A 25,268-nucleotide genomic window follows, 5' to 3' on the forward strand; every position below is an offset into this window, starting at 1 on the left:
CAGATAAGCCTACTGCTCGACCACACTACCACAAAAAAGAGCATTAGTATTATAGAATTTTGCCACTATCAACCTCTAAGGGAAACCCTTGGACTCTGTGCACACTATCTCTCACTTTGAGATAGTATATACAGAGCCAACTTCCTACAGGATGCTTGTATCCTATGTTTATACTCTAGATCACGAAAGGCTGGAGTGGCCATGCATATTTCTGACTTGACTCTAATACTGGCGCAACAGGCTATCACGTGCCGCTGGAAATCACCCACCCCCCCCCCTTTCCAAAGATAGCACAGTGGAAGTCGGAAATGATGGAATGGGGCTAGGCTGAAAGTGAAGCACTGCATAGAGAGGAATATAGGTTACGCAAAACCCATATCTCCTTGGAGTGGCATATGTACTTGGAGGAATTTCGATTGTGCCCAAGGAGACACGTACATATACTCTTAAAATTATACATGTTTGCAATATGGATCAGAAACCCTGCATAGCTGTGATGCAGTAGAACTCGCTCTCCCATCACACTCCCCATGGCATATGTATATATATACACATATATATGTGTTCAATGGCATGTGTAGCTGCAGTTACACATGCTATGCATGATTCCGCCATCTAGTGTTGGGCTCGGAGTGTTACAAGTTGTTTTTCTTTGAAGAAGTTTTTTCGGAGTCACAGGTTTGAGTGACTCTCCCTGTCGGTCATACTGCTCATAGGTATAGACTCCATTGTTAGATTGTTTTGTTTACACTGTCGGGTTCGGACATGTTTCCTCTCGCTTCAAGATTTCGAATCGGAAACCTTAGAAAACGCCTTTAATCGTCAGTATTGTTTCGATCGCGTTTCCATCTAGCCTCGAACCGATAGTGCCATCGGAATCCAGACTTCGCCCTTCTGAGCGCGTGCGCCCGACTCGGGCCTGTTCGGGCCTACTGCATGAAAACCTGATGGATCGGACTCCATTTTGATTCTGCCCTCAGTGCCACGCAAAGTTTCCCTACACAGACCAACACCTCGTTTGTTATCTGTGTCTTTCTCCCAATCATAAAGAAGATGATTGTGAGGCCTGTCTATCGTTTCGATCCAAGAAGACCCTGCGTGATTGGATAGCCAGAAGATTAGAAAAGGCGTCAAAGTACTGAACATCTCGACGTCATGGAAGAAGAACAGGCGCAGACAGCGGTCTCCATCCGAGACACCGACTCCGAACAAGATTCGGAAGAAGATAGGCCTATCACTGCTGGACAGCACGTGAGTACTACACCCATAAATAAAAAATATAAAACATTGAAGGCCTTGGGTACACCACTGCCAGAGGACCACGGTTCGACCCGAAAAAAGACCATCGTCGACCGACCTTTGGTTTCGGCGCCGATAAAGGCCACTCCTCCGTCAACATCATTCGAGTAAATCTGTAAAGAGTTCTGCCTCAGACTCGAGCAAGTGTCCTCACTCCTCTGAGTCGAATCTTCAACGCCCTGCTTCGGAGCCGAAACAATTGACTCCATTTTCGGGACCGAAAAAGCACCAGCCTTCGTAACCCAAAAAATGTTCTTATACAGACAAGCAAGGACTTTCGAGACATCTCAAACAGAGTTCGAAATCAATGCAAGAATCTTACAGACCTTCTGATGAGGACACTGATATTCAGCCTATCCTGGAGGTTATGGATGAAAGACAATCCGGAATCCACATCCACAAAGAGACTGGCAAAATTGTTACTGCACCTCCTTTGAAAACCAAAAGGAAGCTAGCTTTTCAGGAACAATTAGACACTGCTCAACCACCAGCAAACATTTATAAGCAGAAGGAGAAGCCAGTACCTGCGCCTACTTCTCCTCCTCATTGACCACAGCTTTCCTTTTCACCTCTACCCAGTAGCCCACCACTGTTGCCTTCACCAACGCATTCACAGTACTCACATGGGAATAAAGTGGATCCTTGGGCTCTATACGACCCAGATCCTATTCCTGATAATGACCCTGACTTATACCCCTCCAAGCCTTCTCCACCAGAGGACACTACTGCATACACGCAGGTTGTTTCCAGGGCAGCTGCTTACCATGGGGTGCTTATGCACACTGAGCCTCTAGAGGAGGATTTCCTGTTTAATACTCTATTCTCCACCCACTCTAGATATCAGTGCATTCCTATGTTGCCTGGAGTGGTCAAACATGCAGAACAAATTTTTAGTGAGCTAGTCAAAGCTAGAGTAATTACTCTGCGTATTGACAAAAATACAACCTGCTCCTACAGAACCAGACTACATCACACACCAAGTTCCTCGAGATTCAGTGATAGTGAGTGCTGCTAGAAAGAGGGCTAATAGCCAATCCTCAGGGGATGCCCCTCCCCCTGATAAGGAGAGTAGGAAATGTGATGCTGCTGGCAAGAGAGTGGCCACACAGGCGGCCAACCAACGGCGAATTGCAAATTCACAAGCACTTCTAGCCAGATACGATAGAGCCCACTGGGACGAGATGCAACAACTCCTCAGCATCTCCCAAAGGAACATCAAAAATGGGCACAGCAGATTGTAGAAGAGGGTCAGGCCATAAGCAATAATCAGATAAGGTCTGCCCTTGATGCTGCGGATACAGCAGCCAGAAGTGTCAATACTGCCATTACTATAAGAAGGCATGCATGGCCACTTTTTTCTGGTTTTAAATCGGAAATCCAACAGGCAGTACTTAACATGCCTTTTGACAAAAAACATTTGTTTGGTCCTGAGGTCGATACGACCATAGAAAAACTGAGGAAAGACTCATACACTGCCAAAGCGATGGAAGCATTATACACAACACCGTATAGCGGCTCCTTTCGCAGGCAATAATTTAGGGGAGGATTCAAACCACAATCCTCTGAAGCCTCTGCCTCCCAGGCAAAGCAGGGACAGCAGCAGCAACAGTATCAGAGAGGGGTATTTAGAGGGTTTTACACAGGCCAATATTTTAGAAACAGAGGCAAGTTCCAAACCTCAAAACAAATCACTACACCATCCAAACAGTGACTTATTTACCATCCCTCAACTCCACGCATCTCCTGTGGGGGAAGACTACAGCAATTCCACTCATTGGTAAAACATCACCACAGACCATTGAGTGTTGTCAATCATCCGCAATGGCTATTGCCTATAATTGATTTCTACTCCTCCAAACATTCCCCCACGTTACCACAGATTGTCCCCAGAACACAACGTTTTATTACAACAAAAGGTACAATTGCTACTACTAAAACAAACAATAGAATTGGTCCTACATTCTCAACAAGGAACATGAGTCTACTCACTATACTTCCTTATCCCTAAAAAGGATAGCACTCTAAGGCCCATCCTAGACCTCAGATCTCTAAATCTATACATCCTGTCAGAACACTTTCACATGGTAACTCTGCAGGTTGTCATTCCACTACTACAGAATCAAGATTACATGACTGCTTTAGACCTCAGATACATATTTTCATATATCCATCCATCCAGCTCACGGATTATACCTCTGGTTCGTCATAGCAGGAAAACATTATCAGTTCAAAGTTCTGCCATTCAGCATAACCGCTCCAAGAGTGTTCACAGAATGTCTAGCAGTAGTGGCAGCCTACCTAAGAAGGCAACCCATTCATGTCTTTCCATATGTAGACGATTGGCTAATAAAATCAAGCAAATTTACACAATGCCAACACACTCAGTACGTATTAGAGACCCTACACACCCTAGGGTTCACTCTCAATTACCAGAAAAGGTCTCACCTTCAACCAGCACAAGTGCAACCTTACCTAGGTGCTATTTTAAATACACTAAAAGCCCTAGCATATCCAAATACACAAACGTTACAGGCTTTTCAAATTCTCATACCACAAGTACAGCCAAATCGACAATACACTGTAAGATTTATCATGAAAATTCTGGGAATGATGGTATCTTGCATAGCAATCGTACCGCATGCAAGGCTCAATATGAGACCTTTACAACAATGCCTCTCACAACAATGGTCTCAGACACAGGGTCAATTGCAAGATCTAGTGTTGTTGGACCGCCAAACGCACACATCCTTTCAGTGGTGGAATCTTAGCAATTTAATGAAGGGGCAGTCCTCTCAAGACCCTGTACCTCAGACCACAATAACGGCAGATGCATCAATGACAGGTTGGTGAGCTCATCTCAACAACATTACCATTCAAAAGAAATGGGATTCAAAACAGAAAAAATTTCACATAAACCATTTAGAATTATTAGATGTGTTCCTTGCCCTAAAAGCATTTCAACCCCTTCTCAAGCACAAGATTGTTTTGATGAAAACAGACAATATGACAAACATGTATAACCTTAAAAAACAAGGCAGGACACATTCATCTTAACTGTTCTTTTTAGCCCAGATAATATGGAAATGGGAAATTCACGTTCATCTATTGGCACAATACATTCCAGGAATACACAATCAGCTGGCGGATCTCCTAAGCAGGAACCACCAACAGACACACGAATGGGAGATCCAAATTCAGGTACTTCAAAAGTACTTTCAAAAGTGGGGAACGCCAGAAATAGACTTATTTGCAACAAGCGAAAACAACAACATGCCAAAACTTCGCATCCAGACACCCACATCCCCTTTCCAAGGGCAATGCTCTATGGCTTACGCTTTCCCCCTCTCCTACTCCTTCTTTTTCTGGTCAACAATCTACGTCAGACATCTCTGACCATGATTCTCATAGCCCCAAAATGGGCACGACACCATTGGTACACCACACTCCTAGATCTGTAGGTAGTTCCTCATTCTAAACTCCCAAACAGACCGGATTTGTTAACACAAACCAAAGGCCAAATCGGGCATCCAAACCGCAGTGCTCTCAATTTAGCGATTTGGCTCCCGAAGTCATAGAGTTTGGATACCTGAAACTTCCATTAAAATGTATGGCAGTGAATCAAGCAGGCATGTAAACCGACCACTAGACAATGTTATGCTAAAAAATTGAAAAGATTTGTTTACTACTGTCAATCTAAAAACACTGATCCATTTACAGTATCAATACAAGATATTGTATGCTATCTACGTCATTTGCAGAAATCAAATTTAGCTTTCATATCCATTAAAATTCATCTTCCTGCAATATCAGAATACTTGCAGACTATTCAACACACTTCTCTATTCAGAGTTCCCGTTATAAAAGCCTTCATGGAAGGATTAAAATGCATAGTCCACCTAGAACACCACCTGTTCCTACTTAGAATTTAAATATCGTTCTTACCAGACTCATGGGCCCACCTTTTGAACCCATCCATTCTTGTCAGATTCAATTTGTGACACGGAAGGTTGCCTTCCTTGTAGCCATTACTTCTTTGCGAAGAGTTAGTGAAATACAAGCATTTACTGTTGAAGAACCTTTTTTCCAACTCTCAAACATAAAGTTGTACTTACGACAAATCCTAAATTTCTACCAAAAGTAGTATCACCTTTTCACATAAACCAAACAGTGAAATTGCCAGTCTTCTTCCACAGCCAGACTCCATTGCAGAAAGAGCCCTTCATACTCTTGATCTCAAAAGAGCTCTAATGTACTAAATAGATAGAACTAAAGATTTTAGGAAAACAAAACAACTTTTCGTTGCTTTTCAGCAACCACATAAAGGCAATCCTATCTCTAAACAAGGATTAGCAAGATGGATTGTTTGATGCATACAAACATGTTACATTAAGGCAAAAATAGAACTTTTGAAGGCACCTAGAGCACATTCTACTAGAAAGAAAGGTACATCTGTGGCACTCTTAGGAAACATACCAATGGCTGATATATGCAAAGCTGCCACATGGTCTACACCTCATACATTTACAAAACATTGTTGTGTAGATGTATTTTCAAAGCAACAAGCCAGTGTTGGCCAAGCTGTCTTAAGAAAATTTTTTCAAACAACTTCAACTCCTACAGGCTAGCCACCTCTATTTTTTGGGAGGATTATCTGCTTTGTAGTCTATGCATAGCATGTTTATCTGCAGTTACACATTCCACCGAACAGAAAATGTCTCTTACCCAGTGTACATCTGTTTGTGGCATGTAGTGCTGCAGATTCACATGCACCCTCCCTTCTCCCCGGAAGCCTCTAGTAGTAAGTTTGATCATTTGTACGTATGTAGATACATTTACATTTGCATGGACATCTATTTTTTATTTAATACTTTTATACAATATTTATACTCTTACACTTTCACTCCTTTTTTCACCCTTTGCGGGAAAACAATTAACAATGGAGTCGATGCCCATGCGCAGGATGACCGAGGGGAAGAGTCACTCGATCCTTTGACTTCGAAAAGACATCTTCAAAGAAAAACAACTTGTAACACTCCGAGCCCAACACTAGATTGCGGAATCATGCATAGCATGTGAATCTGCAGCACTACATGCCACAAACAGATGTACACTGGGTAAGTGACATTTTCCGTACACGACAACATGAAATAACCTAGTAACACCTATAAAGCACAGTCTAGCCGTGACTGACCTATACCTCCTAAAGGGCCCCACCAAAAGGTGTGCTGGCATTAATTAGAGTGTTTTCAAGGAGAATTATAGGAGACGATGAACTGCTCTTGCTGTTGGGGAAGTTAGTGGGGGGAGTGGGGGTTTCAGACAGTTTGTCACCAGGATAAAATGAGCTCATAGAATGCAATATAAATAACTTTGTATTTGTTGTGAGCATTGCCTATAACATTAGATCACTATGAACTTCTGTACTGTTATTACTGTTAACAAAACAATACAATAAAATGTGTGTGAAAAAAAGGGCATTAATGTATTATGTTGATAGAACTAAAGAGTTTCGCAAAACCAAACAACTTTGTTGATTTCTCACCTCCACACACGGGGAAGGCTATATCTAAAGCAGGTATCTCAAGATGGATAATTCTTGTATCCAGACCTGATATGCTAAAGCCAAACGAACTTTACCCACACCTCCCAGAGCACACTCAACTCGTAGGTGCATCTGTGGCACTTTTGGATAACATACCAATTGCTGAAATTTGTAAAGCAGCCCCTTGGTCAAATCCACACACTTTCACTAAGCACATTTGTGTGGATGTACTAGCACAACAAAAGGCAAATGTTGAACAGGCAGTACTTCATACTCTTTTTCAAACAACTTCAACACCCACAGGCTAACCACCACTTTCTGGAGGGCACTGCTTTATAGTCTATGCAGAGCATGTGTATTTACAGCCACATATGCCACTAAACGGATTATGTCGCCCTGTAAGCATCTGTTCATGGCATGTAGTGCTGTAGATTCACATGCGCCCGCCCTCCTCCCCAGACACCCGTGGACAATGTAGTACTTTATTATACTTTATTTGCATGGACATCTTTTCTAGACACTCTACACACACTCCATTCTTACCTGACTGCCGTAAAACAATCTAACAATGGAGTTGATGCCCATGCAAACTATCACCGAGAGGAGGAGGTCACTTTACCTTATGACTTCCACAGCTTCTTTGAAGAAAAACTACTTGCAGACATCCGGACCCAACACTAGATGTGAATTGACAGCACCACCTGCCTCGAACAGATGCTTACAGGGTAAGTAACCTAATTCTTTTTCTTTGACAGGTCGGTATTGGCTTCTGCCAATGAGGTCTGTCTGTTAGGCTGTTATATGCACTCCCTTTGGGACATGGTTAGGAGAGCATGGTGCCTGTCTCAGAGGGGTTTCAGGCCTCTTTGGATCAAAGAATTTAGGATGGTCAGATTCAGCAAAGTATGTTAATGGGGCTGGCCTGGATTCAGCTGACTGGTTAGAGTGTGCTGTGAGCTCTAGTGTAGTGTTTCGCCACTATGCATGAATATGATCCATTGGCTTTTCTAGGGACATTTAAACTTCTCTAATGCCTTTTGATTGTTCACTTCTCATTGGCAAAAAGGCTAATTCAGCTGTCAAGCACTTTAAAGAAAGCAGAGTCACAGCATGTTCCTGGTCCTTTTTCTCTGCCTGGCAGTTTCCTCAGCAGTTCCGTCTGTTTCAAGGCTACTTCAGGTGGCTGACTAGAACCATCACTAGGCCCGGTCACCAATGCAGCAGTCACCCAATTCCTTTCAGAGCCTAGGGCTGAGTACAGGCAGTCATTGGACAGGTCGCCATGGACAGCGTTCCACTCAGTGCTCCGGCCCTTGCAGCGTCAGCCTCCAGACAACTTAAGTTTACCTTTAGCGGCACACAGCCACCTGCTGAGAGGCAGTATCAGACTTTTTCTTATAGAGTGGAAGCCCATTACACATCTCACAGATGGGTTCTCCAGATCATCCTGCATGATATGCCCTACCATTCTTTTCCAACCCACCTCAACTTCCTTAAACATCAGAGTGACTTTCTGTTCACCAGAGGGGCCTTCAAGAAGGTGCCAGCCTCAAAGTAGGTACGGGGTTTGAAGAGCAATTGAATGTACAAATTGAAAATACTGTCTTTGGTCCAAGTTCTTTCTGTTCTGCATCCGGGTAACTGGATGGTCGACTTGGAACTGCAGGATGTGTACTTTTATGTGCCTGTCCTGCAGTCCTACAGTGATTATGTGCAGTTCATGGTCAGTCAGGATCATGTTCAGTGCAGTGTATACTCCTTAGGCATTAGAAGCGCCTCTCTGGTGTTCCCAAAAGTAGTGGTGGTGGTGGTGGTGGTGGTGGTGGTTGCAGCCCATCTTAGAAGTTTGATGATACCGGTTTTCCCCTACCTTGATGACTGGCAGTTGAAGGTGGGCTCCCCACATTGTCATGGGTAACCACCAGGCATCTAACCGCCTGAAAACATTGGGGTCTCAATCAGCAAGCTAAAGATGTACCTGATTATTTAGCAGAAGCATTCTTTTATAGGAGGTGTTCTGCACAAGGTGCATGTTCAGGGCTTTTCTTCTTTGTCAATGAGTTTGACATTCTGTGATTCCAAACTCAGCCTCTGTCCTGGATCCCGATGAGAGCAGCTCTGAAACTTCTGGAGTTCTGCTCCTCATGCATTCTGCTTATCCACTTCACCAGTTAGCATATGTGGGCGTTGCATTGGGCTCAGCACTGGGATCTGAATTGTTATTTGGCCCTGGAATGAGGATTCCAGTCCAACAGAATCCAGGCTCCTAAGGTGACTGCATGAGATTTGCAGTAGAGACAATGAGACTGCAACTTGACTGTCTCTAGACCCCTCTCCCTTCCCCAAACACAGTTGATGGTGGTGATTGATGCCTCACCTCTGCTGGGGGAGGTGGAGATAAAAGAACCATGGTCTATGGTGATAACCCAACTCCAATCAATCTGCTGGAGTTGCAGGCCATTTGCCTGGCATTGAAGGGCTTCTTGCCATCTGTGAAGGGAAGACGTTTGTAGGTTTTCAGGGACAACAACACTGCAATGTGGTAGTACAAGAAGTAGGGTGGAGTGGGCTCCTGGATTCTGCACTAGAAGGCTCTGTGCATCTGGAGTTAATTGGTAGGTGGGGGCATTTCCTTGTCGTTGAACCAGTTAGCAGTATCCTTGAACACGGTGAACGAGCTCAGCTGGCCGCATCTGGTGGATCATATGCCGGCACCCCAAGGTAGCACAGCGCATATTCTGATGGGATAAAACCTGGATACCTCTTTTTCCCCACTGTTGAACATGCAATGTAAAATGTTTTACACGGAGTTTCTGTAGAAAAACTCTCGCTAGCAGATGCGTTCTAACTGGAAAAGAACAGGAAATTTATGTACGCCTTCCTGCCCCTACTTTTCCTGCCCCAGGTTCTGAAAAGATCAGGAATGACTGCGGCTAAGTCATCCAAGTGGCTCTGAGTTGGGTCAGGAGTGTGTGGTCCCCAGAACTTGTTGTCATAAGCGCCGATCAGGTTTCCACTTCAAGAGAATATCCTGTCACATCAGCAGGACAGGGTCCTACACTTCCTGTGCAATCTACAAGTTAATGCATGGAGATTGATCACTGGCAGTTAACTGCATTTGATCTGCTGCCTGAAGTAGTGGATGTCATCTTTGCTGCCAGGCACCTTTCCACAAATTCCATTTAGGAGGGGTGCTGTGACAGATTTGTGCCCTTGTGTGAAGTCCTGTTTATCTTTGGCTGAACAAGACCCTACTGTTGGTGTGAGTAAATGTTATTTGTGCGCCCTTTTAGCCTAATTATATTTACTGGACCAACCTTCCTTGTCTGAATAACCTGTTGTGAGGCAGTTTATTAAGGGTTTGACACACAGGTTCCCACCCAAACCATTTGTGATGCCACAGTGTTTTCTTTGCTTGGTCTTTGTTTCTCTCTTGTTCAGGCTCTTCAAGCCGATGTGCACAGCTTGTTGTTGTCGTTGTGCCGTAAAGGTGTCTTCCTCATTCAGATTACTTCAGCTCGCTGGATGATTGAAGTTCACGGACTGTTGAAGCAACCTCCCTACACTGCCTTTTTTCTGGACAAACTGGCCCTACACCACCTTTTTCTGGACAAACTGGTGTTGGACTCTGATGGCTTTCTTGCCAACAGTCATGACTCCTTTCCAGAAGTAATGACTCCTTTCCACATCTCCACATTGGGCAGTCCATCCCTCTCCCTGCCCTCCATCCTCTAAATTTAGATAGATCAGTCCCAAAACAGCTCTAGCGTTTTACATTGATTGTAATCAGATGGATGATCAGCTTTCACTGGAGTTTTCCAGTGTGAAAAAAGGCCGAGCAGAAGAGGACTCTGTCAAGGTGAATACTCTGCTGCCCACTGGTCAAAAAGCAGCATTTTGATGGACTGATAGCCCATTCCACTAAGCCTAAGACTGCTATTAAAGCTTAGTTATGCACAGTACCCACCCTTAACATCTGGCTGACTGTGGATTGGGCGTCAGTGCAAATGTTCATTTCGCATTTTCAGTCTTACAGCACCTTTTAAGTTCACTTCACAGATCCTCCACCTTTGGAAGGTACTGCTTGGTATCTATTTTAAAGGTAAGGAGCCTGCAGTTAGACGTATCAATCAGAAGAGCAAGTTACTTAACACTGTGGTAATGTTGTTTCTGGTGGATACTTCTATCTAACCACAGATTTCTCACTGCTTTCCTACCTCCCTGTTCTGTGGAGTGACTTACTAACCTGTAATCTTTTCCAGTAGTTAAAAGTATCAGTTCACTGTTACCAAACATTGCTCACACTTCACGTTTGAGGGCGTGGAAAGAGTCCAGCAAGAAACTGATGTCGGTGTGCAATCTCCGTTTTCCTTAGGTTTAGGGTAAATGCACTCCCACTTGTTATTGGAGTTCCTTCTCAGCTAATCTGTTAGTGTTTCCTTGTTTAAAAAATATATATAATTCTTATGAGGAACAGAACTAACTAGAGTTGTTTTTTCCACTAAAGGGGAGAGGGAAGTTCTCCATATGATGGGACAGAATTGTAGAGCCTTAGAAGCTGAAACAGTCTTCTGCCATTTTGAAAATCAATAACATAGGTTCTGGAGAATTGTTTTTGACCTGAAGTCAGGTTAATGGCCTAGTGTAGGAAGTAAACCGGGTTAAGACAAGGATCCTCTACCACCACTGCTGGGTTTTTGGGGCTTTCAGTATCTGCATCACCGAATACTACTGGACGTAGAGAAGATAAAAAATGAGGAGGAACATCTGCATGCTGTGTAATGCCAGCGTGGAGAGGAAATTTAAGCCTTGTATCTTTACCCGTCCTTTTACCTATTCTCCATTAATCAGTGGATCTGGCCTTGGTTGACCACAAGAAAATCCTATACTAAAAGCGAAAGCCTAGAGTGAAGGAACCAGCAAACTTGAAGGGGGGTTGATGCTAACAAAGCAAGAGTAAAGATGTCAGTCTTCCCTCTTGAATCTTCTAAAGGAGCTTCTGGATGTTGGGGAGCAGTGACAGCATCCAAGAGGAATTTGTGCAATTTGTGACAAAGTTGGGAGTTAAGATTTGGTTGTGTCTCTGTAGCAGAGGGATAGGATAGTCTGGCTTCTTTTGGATATTTTCTCCTGTAATCCACTTTAAGAACTTATGGATGGTTGAGAGCATATCAGTGTACTAGCCTCCTGCAAGGCATCTGACTATGTCTCACACAGGTTAAGAGGACAAAGAAGCTAGCTGGCAACTGTAGGTTTTTTGATGCTGTAATGACCTCCAATGGGCCACTTATGGGTAATGCACAGACTGGCATTGACTCGTTAGCTTCTATGAGTGTCCCGTTTCATTTTATTTAAAAAAATTCAATTCCTGATTCCCCTTAACAATTTTTATTTTGGTGTAGTTTTAATAATTACATTTGACTCTTGCTATTCAATAGGTTTGAATTTTACTATATTATTTGTTGACAGTGTTGTTTTGATCTTGATGCTTTGAGAGAACCCTTTTAATTTCGACCCACATCTGCGTGAATGAGCCAAGAATGCCACACTTAAACTTTCTTTTTACTACTGTGGAACTAGGTTACTTGACTTTGTTGGGGCCCATTCCTTGTCCTTCCCCGTAGTTAATAATCCAGGTTTTCACAGGTAGTAATTAACATTTCTCCCTTTTCTGAAAATATTCTATCACATTATTATTACTATGATAGAAGAATTTCAGCTGGAGACTAGTCTGGGGTTGCACTCTTCAGTGTCATGGTGCTTGCCCAGGCATCACATACAAATCAAATGGGGGTGCGTAGCTGACATTTGTCATCCACACGATCCACAGGTTTGAACTCCTATGACATGTACTGGAAAAAGAACTGTGTTCCAACAACGAAAACTTCGAAGTAGGCCAAAAATGGCCTGACTAACCGTTACCGGATCCGTGTTGCCAGCGCGGAAAAGAAGGAATTGACGGTGCGTTGGCGAGGGGAAATTGTATGGCCTCGGCTGACGTCAATAAGGAGTCGCGCGATGCTCTCTTAGGACACACAGACGTCCTATTGGAAAAAAGGTTCCGGATCTGGGCTTGCACCTGGGGAAGATTCTAAAGTAAGTAATCTACGGCTGGAGGTCTCTATCAGATAGAATAGTGGTTCCCAACCTTTTGACTTCTGTGGACCCCAACTGTATCATTACTAGAACCCAGGGACCCCCACTAAATCATTATTGAAACCAGGGGACCCGCACTGCGTCATTATTGGAAGCCGGGGACCCCAGCCTAAACATTGAGGATGATTTGAAATGGAAAACAATTCACACAAAAATACAGAAACAAGCATTCATCAGACACATACACAAATTATAATACATTTTATTTGATTTGCAATCAAATATAAATACAAAACTTAAATATTAATTTTAATAGGAAGGTTAGACTTTTTCTAAATTCAAATGATCCCACATATCGTCCATACTGTATTCTGTTTGATGCACCTGCACTGCTCCCACAAATAAATCTGAGGATATTAATTTAATTTTTAGCCTCCAATTTCGAATTCCTTGACATTTACTGTATGTTTTAAAATATTCAGTCATACATTTATTTAGCTTATTTATTTACATAGACTTTTCTAATCTGTTAATAATATTTAATTTTCGGAGCCATCACGGACCCACAGGGGTCCCCGGACCACAAGTTGGGAACCACTGAGATAAAAGAATTTCAGCTGGAATGTATTCTGTTTTTTGGGTTTCACCATACATTGAAGGATTTTTATTTACCAATAAACTCTAAATCATTTGTTCATTATTTTGTTAACTACTATCTTCTCTCTATTTGTTGTCTTTCTAAGGTTTAATTTGATTGTACAGAGACTTAGTTCACTCTTTACAGTAATTTTCACTTTTGCCTCATCCTAGGGTTTGACCACTACCATCCAGAAGTGTATGAACATTGTAAACGTCTCCTTTTGCATTTGCTGATTGTATTGGGCTCCAACAATAATGTCCAGACCGTTGCTTCTATCCTTCTCAGGAACAGGGATTGTAATGAGCCCAGGGTGCTTACAGTTAAACAAAATGCAAATTTAGACTACAATTTCACAGGTAAGGATGGATTCAATTTTTTTCTTTTAAAGTGAACTAGAACTGCATTCAAAGATATTTCTTATGACAATTTTGTTTCAATGGTGTGTAAGTGCTGGCTTATTCTGCAGAGTTTTTAATTTTAAACTCTCTCACCGTGTTTGGGCACTTAAACATTATTCCTAATGTCATGTAATCACTATTACAAATGTAATCCAAATAATTTAAAAATATATTTTATTCAAGCCAAAACATACAGTATAAAGTAAAGTAACCCCAAGCATCAAATGAGGAAAAAGGCTGCCACACTATTGTAATTTCATTACATGGAAACTGAGAAATGCATACCTACAACTGTTCTTTGCAATGTCCTGACCATCCACTGGTACAAGACCCAGTAAGGAAGAGAAGGTGAGGTATATAAGAGAAATGTTCATTCAAGAAACAGATCTCATAATGACTTTAGACTGCACCACCACCAGTTTAATGATCATGCAGTATCTAAAGTTCCAGAATTACCCCCGGTCTAAACCCAAGCCAGATCGTTTTTTTATGATTTCTTTCATTTGCTGACACATCTTAGAACAGTCATCTTCCCTAGCCTGATCTGGAAGACCTCATATTTGCCCTACACATGCCATCTTTTTGTAATGTTGTGGAATATAGATTTGAGCTCTGTGATTGAAGTCATTACAAGTGATTCAACATTCTAGACTGCTGGTTCAGCTGTCCCCTCAGTGCCTTTATCTTCGAGTGGTGAGTTTAGGGGCAGTGATGCAACCTTACTTTTCTCTCATGTTTGGCTTTATCATCCTTCCCCGTGACCACAGCAAAATCCCCATACTGGTCATCTGCTGTTGGTCCTCTTCTGATATACCTCAACTGGGAATCAATTGCCTCCCATAATTAGACTCAGTGCAACTACTCCACACTACCTTCCTCTTTGTGTTCTTCCTCAGGGTCTTCTCTGTGGCTTTGCTCCCATCTCTTCTGCTCCTCTCCCATTTGGAAACTACCTGAGTGTCTGGGTCACCAGGGCATTCCCATAGTAATGCATGGTTGCCTTGCTCATGGTATCAGGTGAACTTTGTTTCTGCACAGCAGTTTCCACCCCTTAGGCTGTAGTGGGTGGTGCTTTATTGCTCAGCAGCAGACACCATATGTTATGTTGGCAGTCTACAAGCAAACTCGCTTACATTTTGACTAAGGTTAGGTGCTACTGCGTCCTTTATTCTGTCATGCAGGTGTGGGGTGAGGGGTGTGCAAACTGAGTGCTCTCAAATGGCAATAAATGGGAGCCCATGCCGAAGCTCCAAGAATATCAACCATCTGGGAGCTCTTTTGTCTCTGCCCCTCCAGATAATATTTTTGAATATTTCAGTATGTTAAAATACAATTAAAAACAAAGGTACCCTTTTGTGCACAGACCATTGGGTGTAATCTTCAAGGAGGGCAAGAAGGCATCAGCCCTAGTAGAAGCTACTGGACTTCAAACTACACACATGCAACCATCTGCTAGGATCTTAATGAGGGGTTGATGGAGAGAGGAGTACCCCCTTGAGACTACATGAGGTGATCTGTTTCAACTCTTTGCTGCCTACGGTCTACTGGGAATGCCACTGTGAAGCACTAGGTTTGCAGATTAGTGGAACTCATGTATTAGGGACCAATAAATTTAAAAAAAAAAAAAATACCGGAGAATGTGCAGTGCAAAGGGAGAGTAGCAATGATTGAGGCTCACTTTGATTTTATTCAAGTATGAAAAGTGTTCACTGTCACTACAGTGCTGTGTGCTACTGCCTTGCATCTTGAAACACCCTTTGAAAGTTTAAGGTACAGTTCTTTAAATGCACCTATTTTATGAACTCACTTTCCCTCCTAATGTGGTTGGAGTGTGTAGCTGCTTTGTGGAGGCTCTGAGATGTGAGCATTTTGCACAGTGATCATCTTGGACCCTCTAGTGTAGGAGGCTGGCCCATTCTGGGGTAGACAACATTGGTGTTACATCTTATACTGGGTCCAGATAACCCTTATTAGTGTTATAATATCCAGGTTGCCAGGGCTCTCTAGTGGTAGCTGTGATGAGCAGTCAAGACTTACCTAGTAGGAGCGGTTGGAGATTTGCAGAGCTGAAGAGGACCAGCAATGTCGAGGGGAGTCCAGGCTGATCCCCAGAAGACAGGAGAGCCAGCAGAAGCAGCCTGATCCCTCACAAGCAACCCACTTGGCAGCAGGCCCAGTAAGTCGCCATGAGGCCCAGTCAGCACACCTGAAAAGGAGTCCCACATTGCTGGAGCAGCAGAGCGGAGACTGTCTTTGCAGAGGTAAAGTACTGGGGTCAGGGGCTAATTGGAGCCTGAAGGCCCCTCTAAGCAGGAGTCAACAAGCCTTGGTTATTGCAACTGTTGCGGTGCACAAAGGTTTTGCCTGGGAAGAAAAGGCAAGGGCTCCCAAGTTGAAAAGAAGGCAGAGAGGACCCCTGAGAACCACCACCTGTGATGGAGAATCTTTGCAAGTCCAGAGGACCGTAGATCCCAGCAGCTGGATGTTGTTGGCTTATGTGCCTGCGGTTATGGGGAGTGACTCCTTCACTCCAAGGGAGATTCCTCCTTTATTCTTTGGTTCAGCTGAAGTCTTCCCTGCACCTACAAAGTCCAGAAAGTTGGAAACTGGAGCTCATAGGGCCACCTCTGCTCATGCAGGGGTGCCCACATACACAGGGACCTGCACTCTGACCTTTGGGCTGGAAGGGCCTACCATTGGGGTGACTTACAGTGACCTAGTGTAGTGACCAGCAGTAAAATGGTGCATGCACCTTTTTATGCAGGCTGCAAATGGTTTGCATGGGCGGCATAATACCTGCTGCAGCCCATGGGGGAACCCCTGGAGGAGAGAGCATAATTACTGTTGTCCTGGTTAACAGGATCCCAGTGAAAACAGTTTAAGCGCACTGACATCAGGCACAAAGTGGGGGTAACCATGCCAGAAAAAGGGGACTTTTCTACATCTAGTATCTTATGAAGGATCTTCTCCTGTTGAATGATTCACAAACTGATTCATGGTTTTTGTTCAAAACCTTTCTCCATGCACAGAAAAACCACCAGTATCTGCAGCCTATAAGTAGCCTGTCTCTTCCAAGATGATTAGATCTAGTGTGGAGCACAAATATCGACACACCTTTCAGGGCCCTGCATACATACAAAACAACTTCCCTCTGTAGTGGTCACAGCCAGAAAGATGGCAAATGCTCCTGTGTCCACATATCCACCAAACAACAAGAGAATGTGGAGGTAATGGGCTAGAAGATGGATGGGTCTGCTGCTACAGAATGGCAAATAGCTAACTCAGATTCCATCCTGAATAGATAAAGGCTATAAGCAGCAGGAGGAGATACAAGACATGATAGAACATCTTCCAGAGCAATTCAGGATGGAGAGCCAGAGTAGTGATACAGAACGGGAAAATAATCACTGGTACCTGTCTGACATACGCACTAGATGCAGGCAGATGTGCACAGGTAACACCCAGAGGAGGCATGCCAGTTTCAGGGTTTAACCAAGAGGTGCAGACATTGAGGATTGACAAGTCATTTATGGGAGGAGCCCTTTGCGGAGCACTCGTGGGCAAATCCAACAATTGATGAACAACGAAACAGCAGACGCAATGAGGGGCCTTGGAGTTTAGCAAGCCCTTTAGGATTGGGAGAACCCTTATCAATAGAGCTGTGTTTGAGGGTGCTTACCCAGTACCCCACAGCTACACCACAAACCTTCCTGGTGGGGCAAAAAGAGAAAAACACTCTGTGGCAGTACCCCACTCTGCTGACACAGCCATTTTGAAGTAAGACCAAAGGAAGGGGACTGATCCCAAGAGGCTTAGCACCCCATCAGTAACTCTCCAATAGATGGCCCCAACAGAGAACATGAGCGGGGGATTCAATTGGATGGTCCCTCCAGAAGTGAAGAGCAACACCTACCCACCAAATGAGTACTCAATATCAAAAGACACGGTTACTCCACAGAGCCTAAACCCAATCTAAAAGGAGGGAAGATCTAATTCACTAGCAACAAGAGGTAGGAGACAGGCTATCAAGTACCAAAAACAAATGCAACCAGGCAGTATACGCTATATACTTTGATTCCGAGGTCTTCTCTTGACCTCAGATTCTTGAACAAGTTCATCAAGACTTAACCGTCAAGATGAGCATGCTGCAAGAATCTATCCCACTTTTAAAGAAAGGGGACTACCTGGGAAACACAGACTTCACTGACGCCTACCTGCATGTCCAGATGAACTGCAGACACAGCAAGTACCTCAGATTGATGGTAGACAATGTGCATTACCAGTTCAGGGGGCCTTTCTTTAGGATAAAATTGGTACATAGGAAATTTATGAAGTTCTTTGCAGCAGTAGCAGTGCACCTCAGAAGACAAAGGATACTTTTGTACCCATATTTGGATGATAAGCTGGTAAAGGCGAATTTGCTGACAATGCCTAAAAAGAAAGCATTCACATAATGATACAAATGCTACACAGGTTGGGGATTCTCCCTAATCTTAAATCATCCCCTGTCCCCAAGAATGAGAAGGTGGTGTTAGGAGCAACACTGAACTTGGGGAAGCCAGGGCATTCCCAATACCAAAGAGATTTTTGGCATTAAGTCCTCAAACTTGCCTCTAACAGAAGACGTAGTCCCTGAGAGCGAGGATAGTGTTGAAAATGATGGACATAATGTTCTTGTGCATACCTCTAACTCTTCATGCCAGACTCCACTTGAGATCAATTCAAGGAGGACTCCAAATTCTCTAGTCTCAAGCATGTCAGAGGATCTAATGGTTGTTGCTGCGAAGGATCAAATGGAAATAGTGTTGGAAGCTAGAGAGCATTAACATGTGCAGACCTTTTACACAACCCAGCGCCCTGTGCCACTTACTGCAAATGCATCCCCTGTAGATGGGGAGCACAAATGTTAAAACGGCATCAGGCTCAGTGGACTTCGCTGGAGGCAGGGAAACACACAAATGTGCTCTGGCCCGGACTGCTTTCCATTTGTATGTCAAGGGTAAGACAGTGCAAGTGCAGACGGAACAACACAACGGTTATCTACCTAGACAGAAAGGGAGGAGCACCATTATATGTGCTGCCCATGGTAGCACAAGAGATATGGGGGTGTGCAATACAAAATTATTGAAGTACATGTGGACCAGGAAATTTGTAACCATCTTCAAATCTTGACCCAATATTTCGACCTGGCCACATCACCAAATCAGTGATTCTATCTGCAGTAAATTACTTGAGGCTGGATGTGGATTGGTGTATGTCTGTGCCTTAGTGCTGCTACTGGATTTGTTTGCGACCGTTGACATGGTCAACCATAATATATATATATAGTGCAGAGACTGCAGGGCTTCAGGGTACTACATTGAATTGGGTGAAATCTTTTCTGAAAGACCAAGCCCAAGCTGTCCAGTTTTTCCCATTTAAAGCAGCCACTTCATATATAAGCTGCAGAGTCCCTCAGGGATCTGCTCTGTTTCCCCTCTTTTTTAATGTGCAGGCCTTGTATATACACTTTTTTAATGTGTGTGCCAAGCCTCAAATAAAGGAGTTAGCAGTAAGAGGCTGCAGGTTTTAAAATTAAGCAGATGACTCCCAGTTACTTATCCATTTAGATGGGACTGTGGCCATGCAGCATGAGTTTTAAAACGTCAAGTTTTTCATCTTCTACTGGATTGACAATAAGCATCTGAAATTGAAAAAATGATAAAACTTAGGTAGTAATCTTGACTAATACAGTGGACCATTGGAGCAACTTCTATTGGGCTCTAGAAATAGGAGTCCCATCTGTAGCCACGCCATCAGAAAAAAACCTTGGAGTAATGGTGGGCATCTGCTTTTCTATGAGATCGCAGATTGGAGCTGTCTTCTAAGAGCATATACATTTTAAAAAACACAAGGGAGCTTTGAAAATGGCAATTATGGCCACCATTACCTCTATTAACACCAGTTGATTCAAGACTAGTCAATGTGAATTCTCTCCATTTCAGTTATTCCCATCACTGCTGTCCACTGGTTAGAAGTAGTGCAAAATGGGGCTTCTCTTCTAATCTAAGAACTTTTGAGGAACTCTTAAGCAACTCCTTTGTTAAAACATCTTCACTGTTTACCGGTCAATCGAAGGGTACAATTGAAGACCTGTTGCCTTACTTTTAAAACATTGATTTGGATGGCTCCCAGTTTGGGGTCAGGAAGATCAAGAAATATATTCCATCTTTTATCCTATGGTCTTCCCATTCTAATTGCCAGAAATTAGGTGTGAGTTGCAAGTAGGAGGGAAGAGGAAGTACATTGAAGATAAATAGTAAAACACGGAGATCATGCAGGACATCAGAAAGGGAGGAAAAAGAATCTGAAGATGGGAAACATGAATGGGGTCTTTGGGAGCGTACGTCTGACTTTACATGAGGATGGACATACCCACCAAATGGTCAATGACGCCCAACAAAGCGGGGAGTGGGAGGAAAGCGACTGTTCCAGATACATCCACTAGGTGGTGAATAATCCACTGCATTTGAATCCAGAAAATTCCTCAAGCTTCAAAGCTCCTCCATCAGGTATGTAATAATTTCATTTTTTTGTTGAGAATTTGTGAATTTTCCAAATACTAACTACCTACCAACGTCTTGCTGGACGACACTGACCTTGAAACCTGCCTCCTTACTCAGGTTGTAATCATTTATTGGGTTCATGTGTGTGATGAAATTTCATTCCCAGAATAATATTTGTGCTGTTGTTAGTGGTACAGGGTTAATTATGGGTATCTCAGATGCTACATGATAACTATAAAACCAAATTGTGAAAACACTTTTCTAGTTCACTTTTAGCAACAGTGGGCTTGTTGAAATCTGTAACAACATAGGTTTACTTACTTATCTAAGAGTAAAAGTGTTATTTTGTCACATTAGATATAATTTTTGTGAACATCTACTTGTAACTTTGGTATTTATTCTCTCTAATTCTTTTAGCAGGTGTTACTGATTTTATACCAGAATACCAGCCCTCTCCCATGACTGACTCTGGTCTCAGCTCAAGTTCTACCTCTTCTAGCATCAGCTTAGGAAATACCAGCAATGCCATTCCTCATCTACACACCATCGCCCTTGATGATGTTGATCTGTCAGTTGAGAAGGATGAAAAAGTGAAAAGTCTAATCGAATTCATTACCTCACGGTAACATTTTTTTAAAAATCTTAGGTTTAGTATTACCAGTCAGTCCTTCCTTTGCAGAAATCTCTTTAAATTCAAAGAGCATACTAAACTTTCAAGATAAAAACCAATAGACTCAATTTCTTGTAGGTACCATCAGTTTAAATGTAACACCTTTATTGGGCTGGGTGTTGATATAAAACTTTCACATGGTCATTTTAAATGGTGGTCTTACTGTGATATGAGGCAACATCAGATGTAATAACATGGCTTTAAGGTTCTGCTATTTAACTGAATCTCTTCTATCTCCCCTGATTAATCTTTGCTATTCTTACATTCAGATCACATTGTCACTGAGGTTTTTCCTCATATTTTGCTTTTTTGACTGTCATTGCTCATTGATATTAGGTTGTTGTCCATTCAATTCCAGTGGTTGAAAACCTTCCTCTTTCAAATATAGATGTTGGTCATTTACTCAAAACTTAACTCTGCAAACAAATAGTTTGTACTCCTTAAAAGCAATACCTTAACCTCCTGTTCCAACGCTATTTTTCGGCCTTACTCAAAGTGTCCTTGATCTTTCGGTGGCAACACTTATTCATAGCTAAACGTCTAAGACCACGATAGCAAGAAGTCCCAAACTGCCTGTTGCCAAAAAACTGTATCCTGGGGCACTGGAAATATGAGCAACTGATCAAGCCCTCACTCTTCAGTACATTTGTTTGATGGGTTAAAGTGCTTTTCTCACTGATTTCCAAGATACCATGCAACATGATATATGATCATAGATGTAGGAAAAGGCCACTATTGGCATGGTTACCCCTAACCTTTTGCCTCTGATGCCAGCTTTGATTGAAAGTGGGCTGAGTCCCTGATAACCAGGCCCCAGCAGCAGTGTTCTTTCCCTAAAACTGTACCTTTGTCTTCACAATTGGCACAGCTCTGGCACACAGGTAAGCCCCTTGTAAAAGGTACCCCTGGTACCAAGGGCACTGTGGCCAGAGAAGGTCTCTAAGGGCTGCAGCATGTATTATACCACCCTGGGGACCCCTCACTCAGCACATGCACACTGCCTCACAGCTTGTGAGTGCTGGTGGGGAGAAAAAGATAGTCGACTTGGCACTCCCCTCAGAGTGCCATGCCCACAACCCACTGCATGTGGCTTAGGTAAGTCACCCCTCTAGCAGGCCTTGCAGCCCCAAGGCAGGGTGCACTATAGCATAGGTGAGGGCAAAGCTGCATGAGCACTATGCCCCTACAGTGTCTAAGCCAATCCTTAGACATTGTAAGTGCAGGATAGCCATAAAGATTATCTAGTCTGCAAGTTTGTAAAATACAAACTCTACAGTTCCCTAATGGCTACACTGAATACGGGGAAGTTTGGTATCAAACTTCTCAGAACAATAAATCCACACTGATGCCAGTGTGGGATTTATTGAGAAATGCACACAGAGGGCATCTTAGAGATGCCCCCTGCATGCCAGCCCAAATGCTAATGCTAATGCTAGTGCTAAGCTGTCTGGTCTTTGCCAGCCTGCCACTTCCAGACCAGTTTCTGGCCACATGGGGTGAGTGCCTTTGTGCACTCGGTGACCAGGAACAAAGCCTGTCCTGGGTGGAGGTGCTTCACACCTTCCCCTGCAGGAACTGTAACACCTTTCGGTGAGCTTCAAAGGCTCAAGCCTGGTGTTACAATGCCCCAGGGCACTCCAGCTAGTGGAGATGCCTGCCCCTCAGACACATCCCCCACTTTTGACAGCAAGCCCAGGGAGATAATGAGAAAAGCAAGGAGTCGTCACCCTCTCAGCCAGGTCCACCCCTAAGGTGATCAGAGCTGATGTGATTCCCCCCTCCTTAGGAAATCCTCCATCTTGCTTTGGAGGATTTAGCCCAGTAGGATTAGGGATGTGCCCACCCCCCAAAGGGAGGAGGTTCAAGGAGGGTGTAGCCACCCTCAGGGATATTAGCCATTTGCTACTGCCCTCCAGCCCTAAACACCCCCTAAATCTAGTGTTTAGGGGCGACCCTGAACCCAGGAAATCAGATTCCGGACGACCTAACAAGACAAAGGACTGCTGACCTGAAAACCCCGCAGGGAAGAAGGAAGCCAATTGCTTTGGCCCCAGCCCTACCAGCCTGTCTCCTGATTCAAAGAACCTGCAACAGCGATGCATCCTGCGGGCCCAGCGACCTCTGCGGACTCAGAGGACTGCCCTGCAACTCCAAAGGACCAGAAACTCCCATGGACAGCGGCTCTGTCTAAAGCAAAAAGAAGAAACCATCTTCAATGGGTCGCTCACCTCACTCCAGAAGCGTGACTCCCCACCACTCTGCACCCGACGCCCCTGGCCCGCGTCTAGAGAAACCAACGCCACATAGAGGACCCCCAGGCGACTCCAACGAAATGTTCACCCTGTGCCGACCTCTCTGCACCCCCACGATGATGCCTGCAGAGGGAAACCAGAGGACCCCCCTGACCGCGACTGCCCGGTAAAAAAATAACCCGATGCCTGGAAGAAGCACTGTACCCGCAGCCCCCGGCCCAAGAAGAACCAACCACCGGTGCAGCAGTGACCAGCAGGTGGTCCTCACCCTTGCCCAGTCGGTGGCTGGCCCGAGAAGCCCCCCCCGTGCCCTGCCTGCATCATCAGAGTGACCCCTGGGTCCCTCCATTCATTTCTATACGGAACCTGACGCCTTGTTTGCCCACTGAACCCTGCCACCCCTGTGCCGCTGAGGGTGTATTTTGTGTGCCTGCTTGGGACCCCCCAGTGCTCTACAAAAGCCCCCTGGTCTGCTCCCCGAGGACGAAGGTACTTACCTGCTAGCAGATTGGACCCGGAGCACCCCTAGTCTCCATAGGCGCCTGTGTTATCTGGGCTCCTCTTTGACCTCTGCACCTAACCGTCCCTGTGTTGCTGGTGTGGGGTGTTTGGGGTTGACTTGAACCCCCAACGGTGGGCTGCTTATCCCCTGGAGACTGAACTTGTAAGTGCTTTACTTACCTCAAAAACTAACCTGTACTTAATTCCCCCACGAACTGTTGAATTTTGCACTGTGTCCACTTTTAAAATAGCTTATTGCCATTTTATGCCAAACTGTGTACATTACTGTTTTGATTCAAAGTTTGATGCAAAGTACCTTACGTTTAATGTACTAACCTGCAGTTTGAATCTTGTGGTTGTAAAATAAAGTAAGTAAATATTTTTCCATATAAAAACCTATTGACCTGGAGTTAGGTCCTTGAGTGTGTGTTCTCATTTATTGCCTTTGTGTGTACCACAAATGCTTAACACTACACTCTCATAAGCCTAACTGCTCGACCACACTACCACAAATAGAGCTTTAGTATTATCTGTTATTTCCTCTGTCAAGCCTCTTGGGGAATCCCTGGACTCTGTGCACACTATCTCTCACTTTGAGATAGTATATACGGAGGCAGCTTCCTACAATAGCCTACTGTTTATTCAGCCGCAACAGTATCAGATGGTAATTGTGGGGCATTCCCTTTCAGGCATGTCTTAAGTCCTAAGCTTAAAGCCTGTGTGAAACGTGACTATCTTGAGCTGAGAATGGTCAATAAAGAGACTGGTGATTAAAAAAAAAAAAAGTAATAATAATAAATAAAAAAATACCATAAAGGAAGGCCATAAAATAAACCTTTTGTTTGCAGCTATACTCAGGCGTTGTATGTCCAGGGCATTGAGATTTCCTTTCTCCCCAACCGTTAAAGAAGGTTGTCAAAATGCATATGTTCATATGGTTCCCTCTTCAAACCAGTTATTGTCCTTTACACTCATTACACCTGCCAGTTTGTCCTTTTGTACCTCTTGTAACATGTCCTGTGACCTTTAGATCTCACAGTGCTTTGCTTTCCTATTTACAATTTGTAGGCTTTGTGTAATGTTTTCTTCTGATGTGTATAATGGATTTTTTACTATATACAGTGCTGCCTTCAGAAGCTTAATTTGTCTGTCCATATGAACTTCTACTTATAAATCATTTTTGCCGTATCCTATGGTGGTCAGTGGTTGGCACTGTCCCATTCTGTTTTTTCATGAAGATTTCCCCTGTAGTAGTTCATGGGTATGTCAACTGTCAGATTTGTACTTTTGACTGATACACCATGTAAGGAAATACCTTCCTTGGC

The 25,268-nt window shown here is 43.7% G+C and overlaps 1 protein-coding gene across 12 annotated transcripts in view; it reads left to right on the top strand.

Annotated features, from left to right (window-relative positions):
* Window positions 1-25,268, top strand: part of FRYL (FRY like transcription coactivator) — a 1,894,812-nt gene that overhangs the window by 1,181,206 nt on the left and 688,338 nt on the right. For 9 of the 12 annotated variants that reach the window (XM_069201557.1, XM_069201569.1, XM_069201550.1 and 6 more), the window contains 2 exons: window positions 13,748-13,933; window positions 20,938-21,142. In XM_069201557.1, coding sequence (XP_069057658.1) covers window positions 13,748-13,933; window positions 20,938-21,142 — 391 coding nt within the window. The remainder of the gene's footprint in view (window positions 1-13,747; window positions 13,934-20,937; window positions 21,143-25,268) is intronic. The other 3 variants (XM_069201518.1, XM_069201544.1, XM_069201583.1) reach the window with 1 other exon arrangement.

Source organism: Pleurodeles waltl, chromosome 1_2 (assembly GCF_031143425.1).
Source record: "Pleurodeles waltl isolate 20211129_DDA chromosome 1_2, aPleWal1.hap1.20221129, whole genome shotgun sequence".
Classification (NCBI taxonomy): Eukaryota; Metazoa; Chordata; class Amphibia; order Caudata; family Salamandridae; genus Pleurodeles; species Pleurodeles waltl.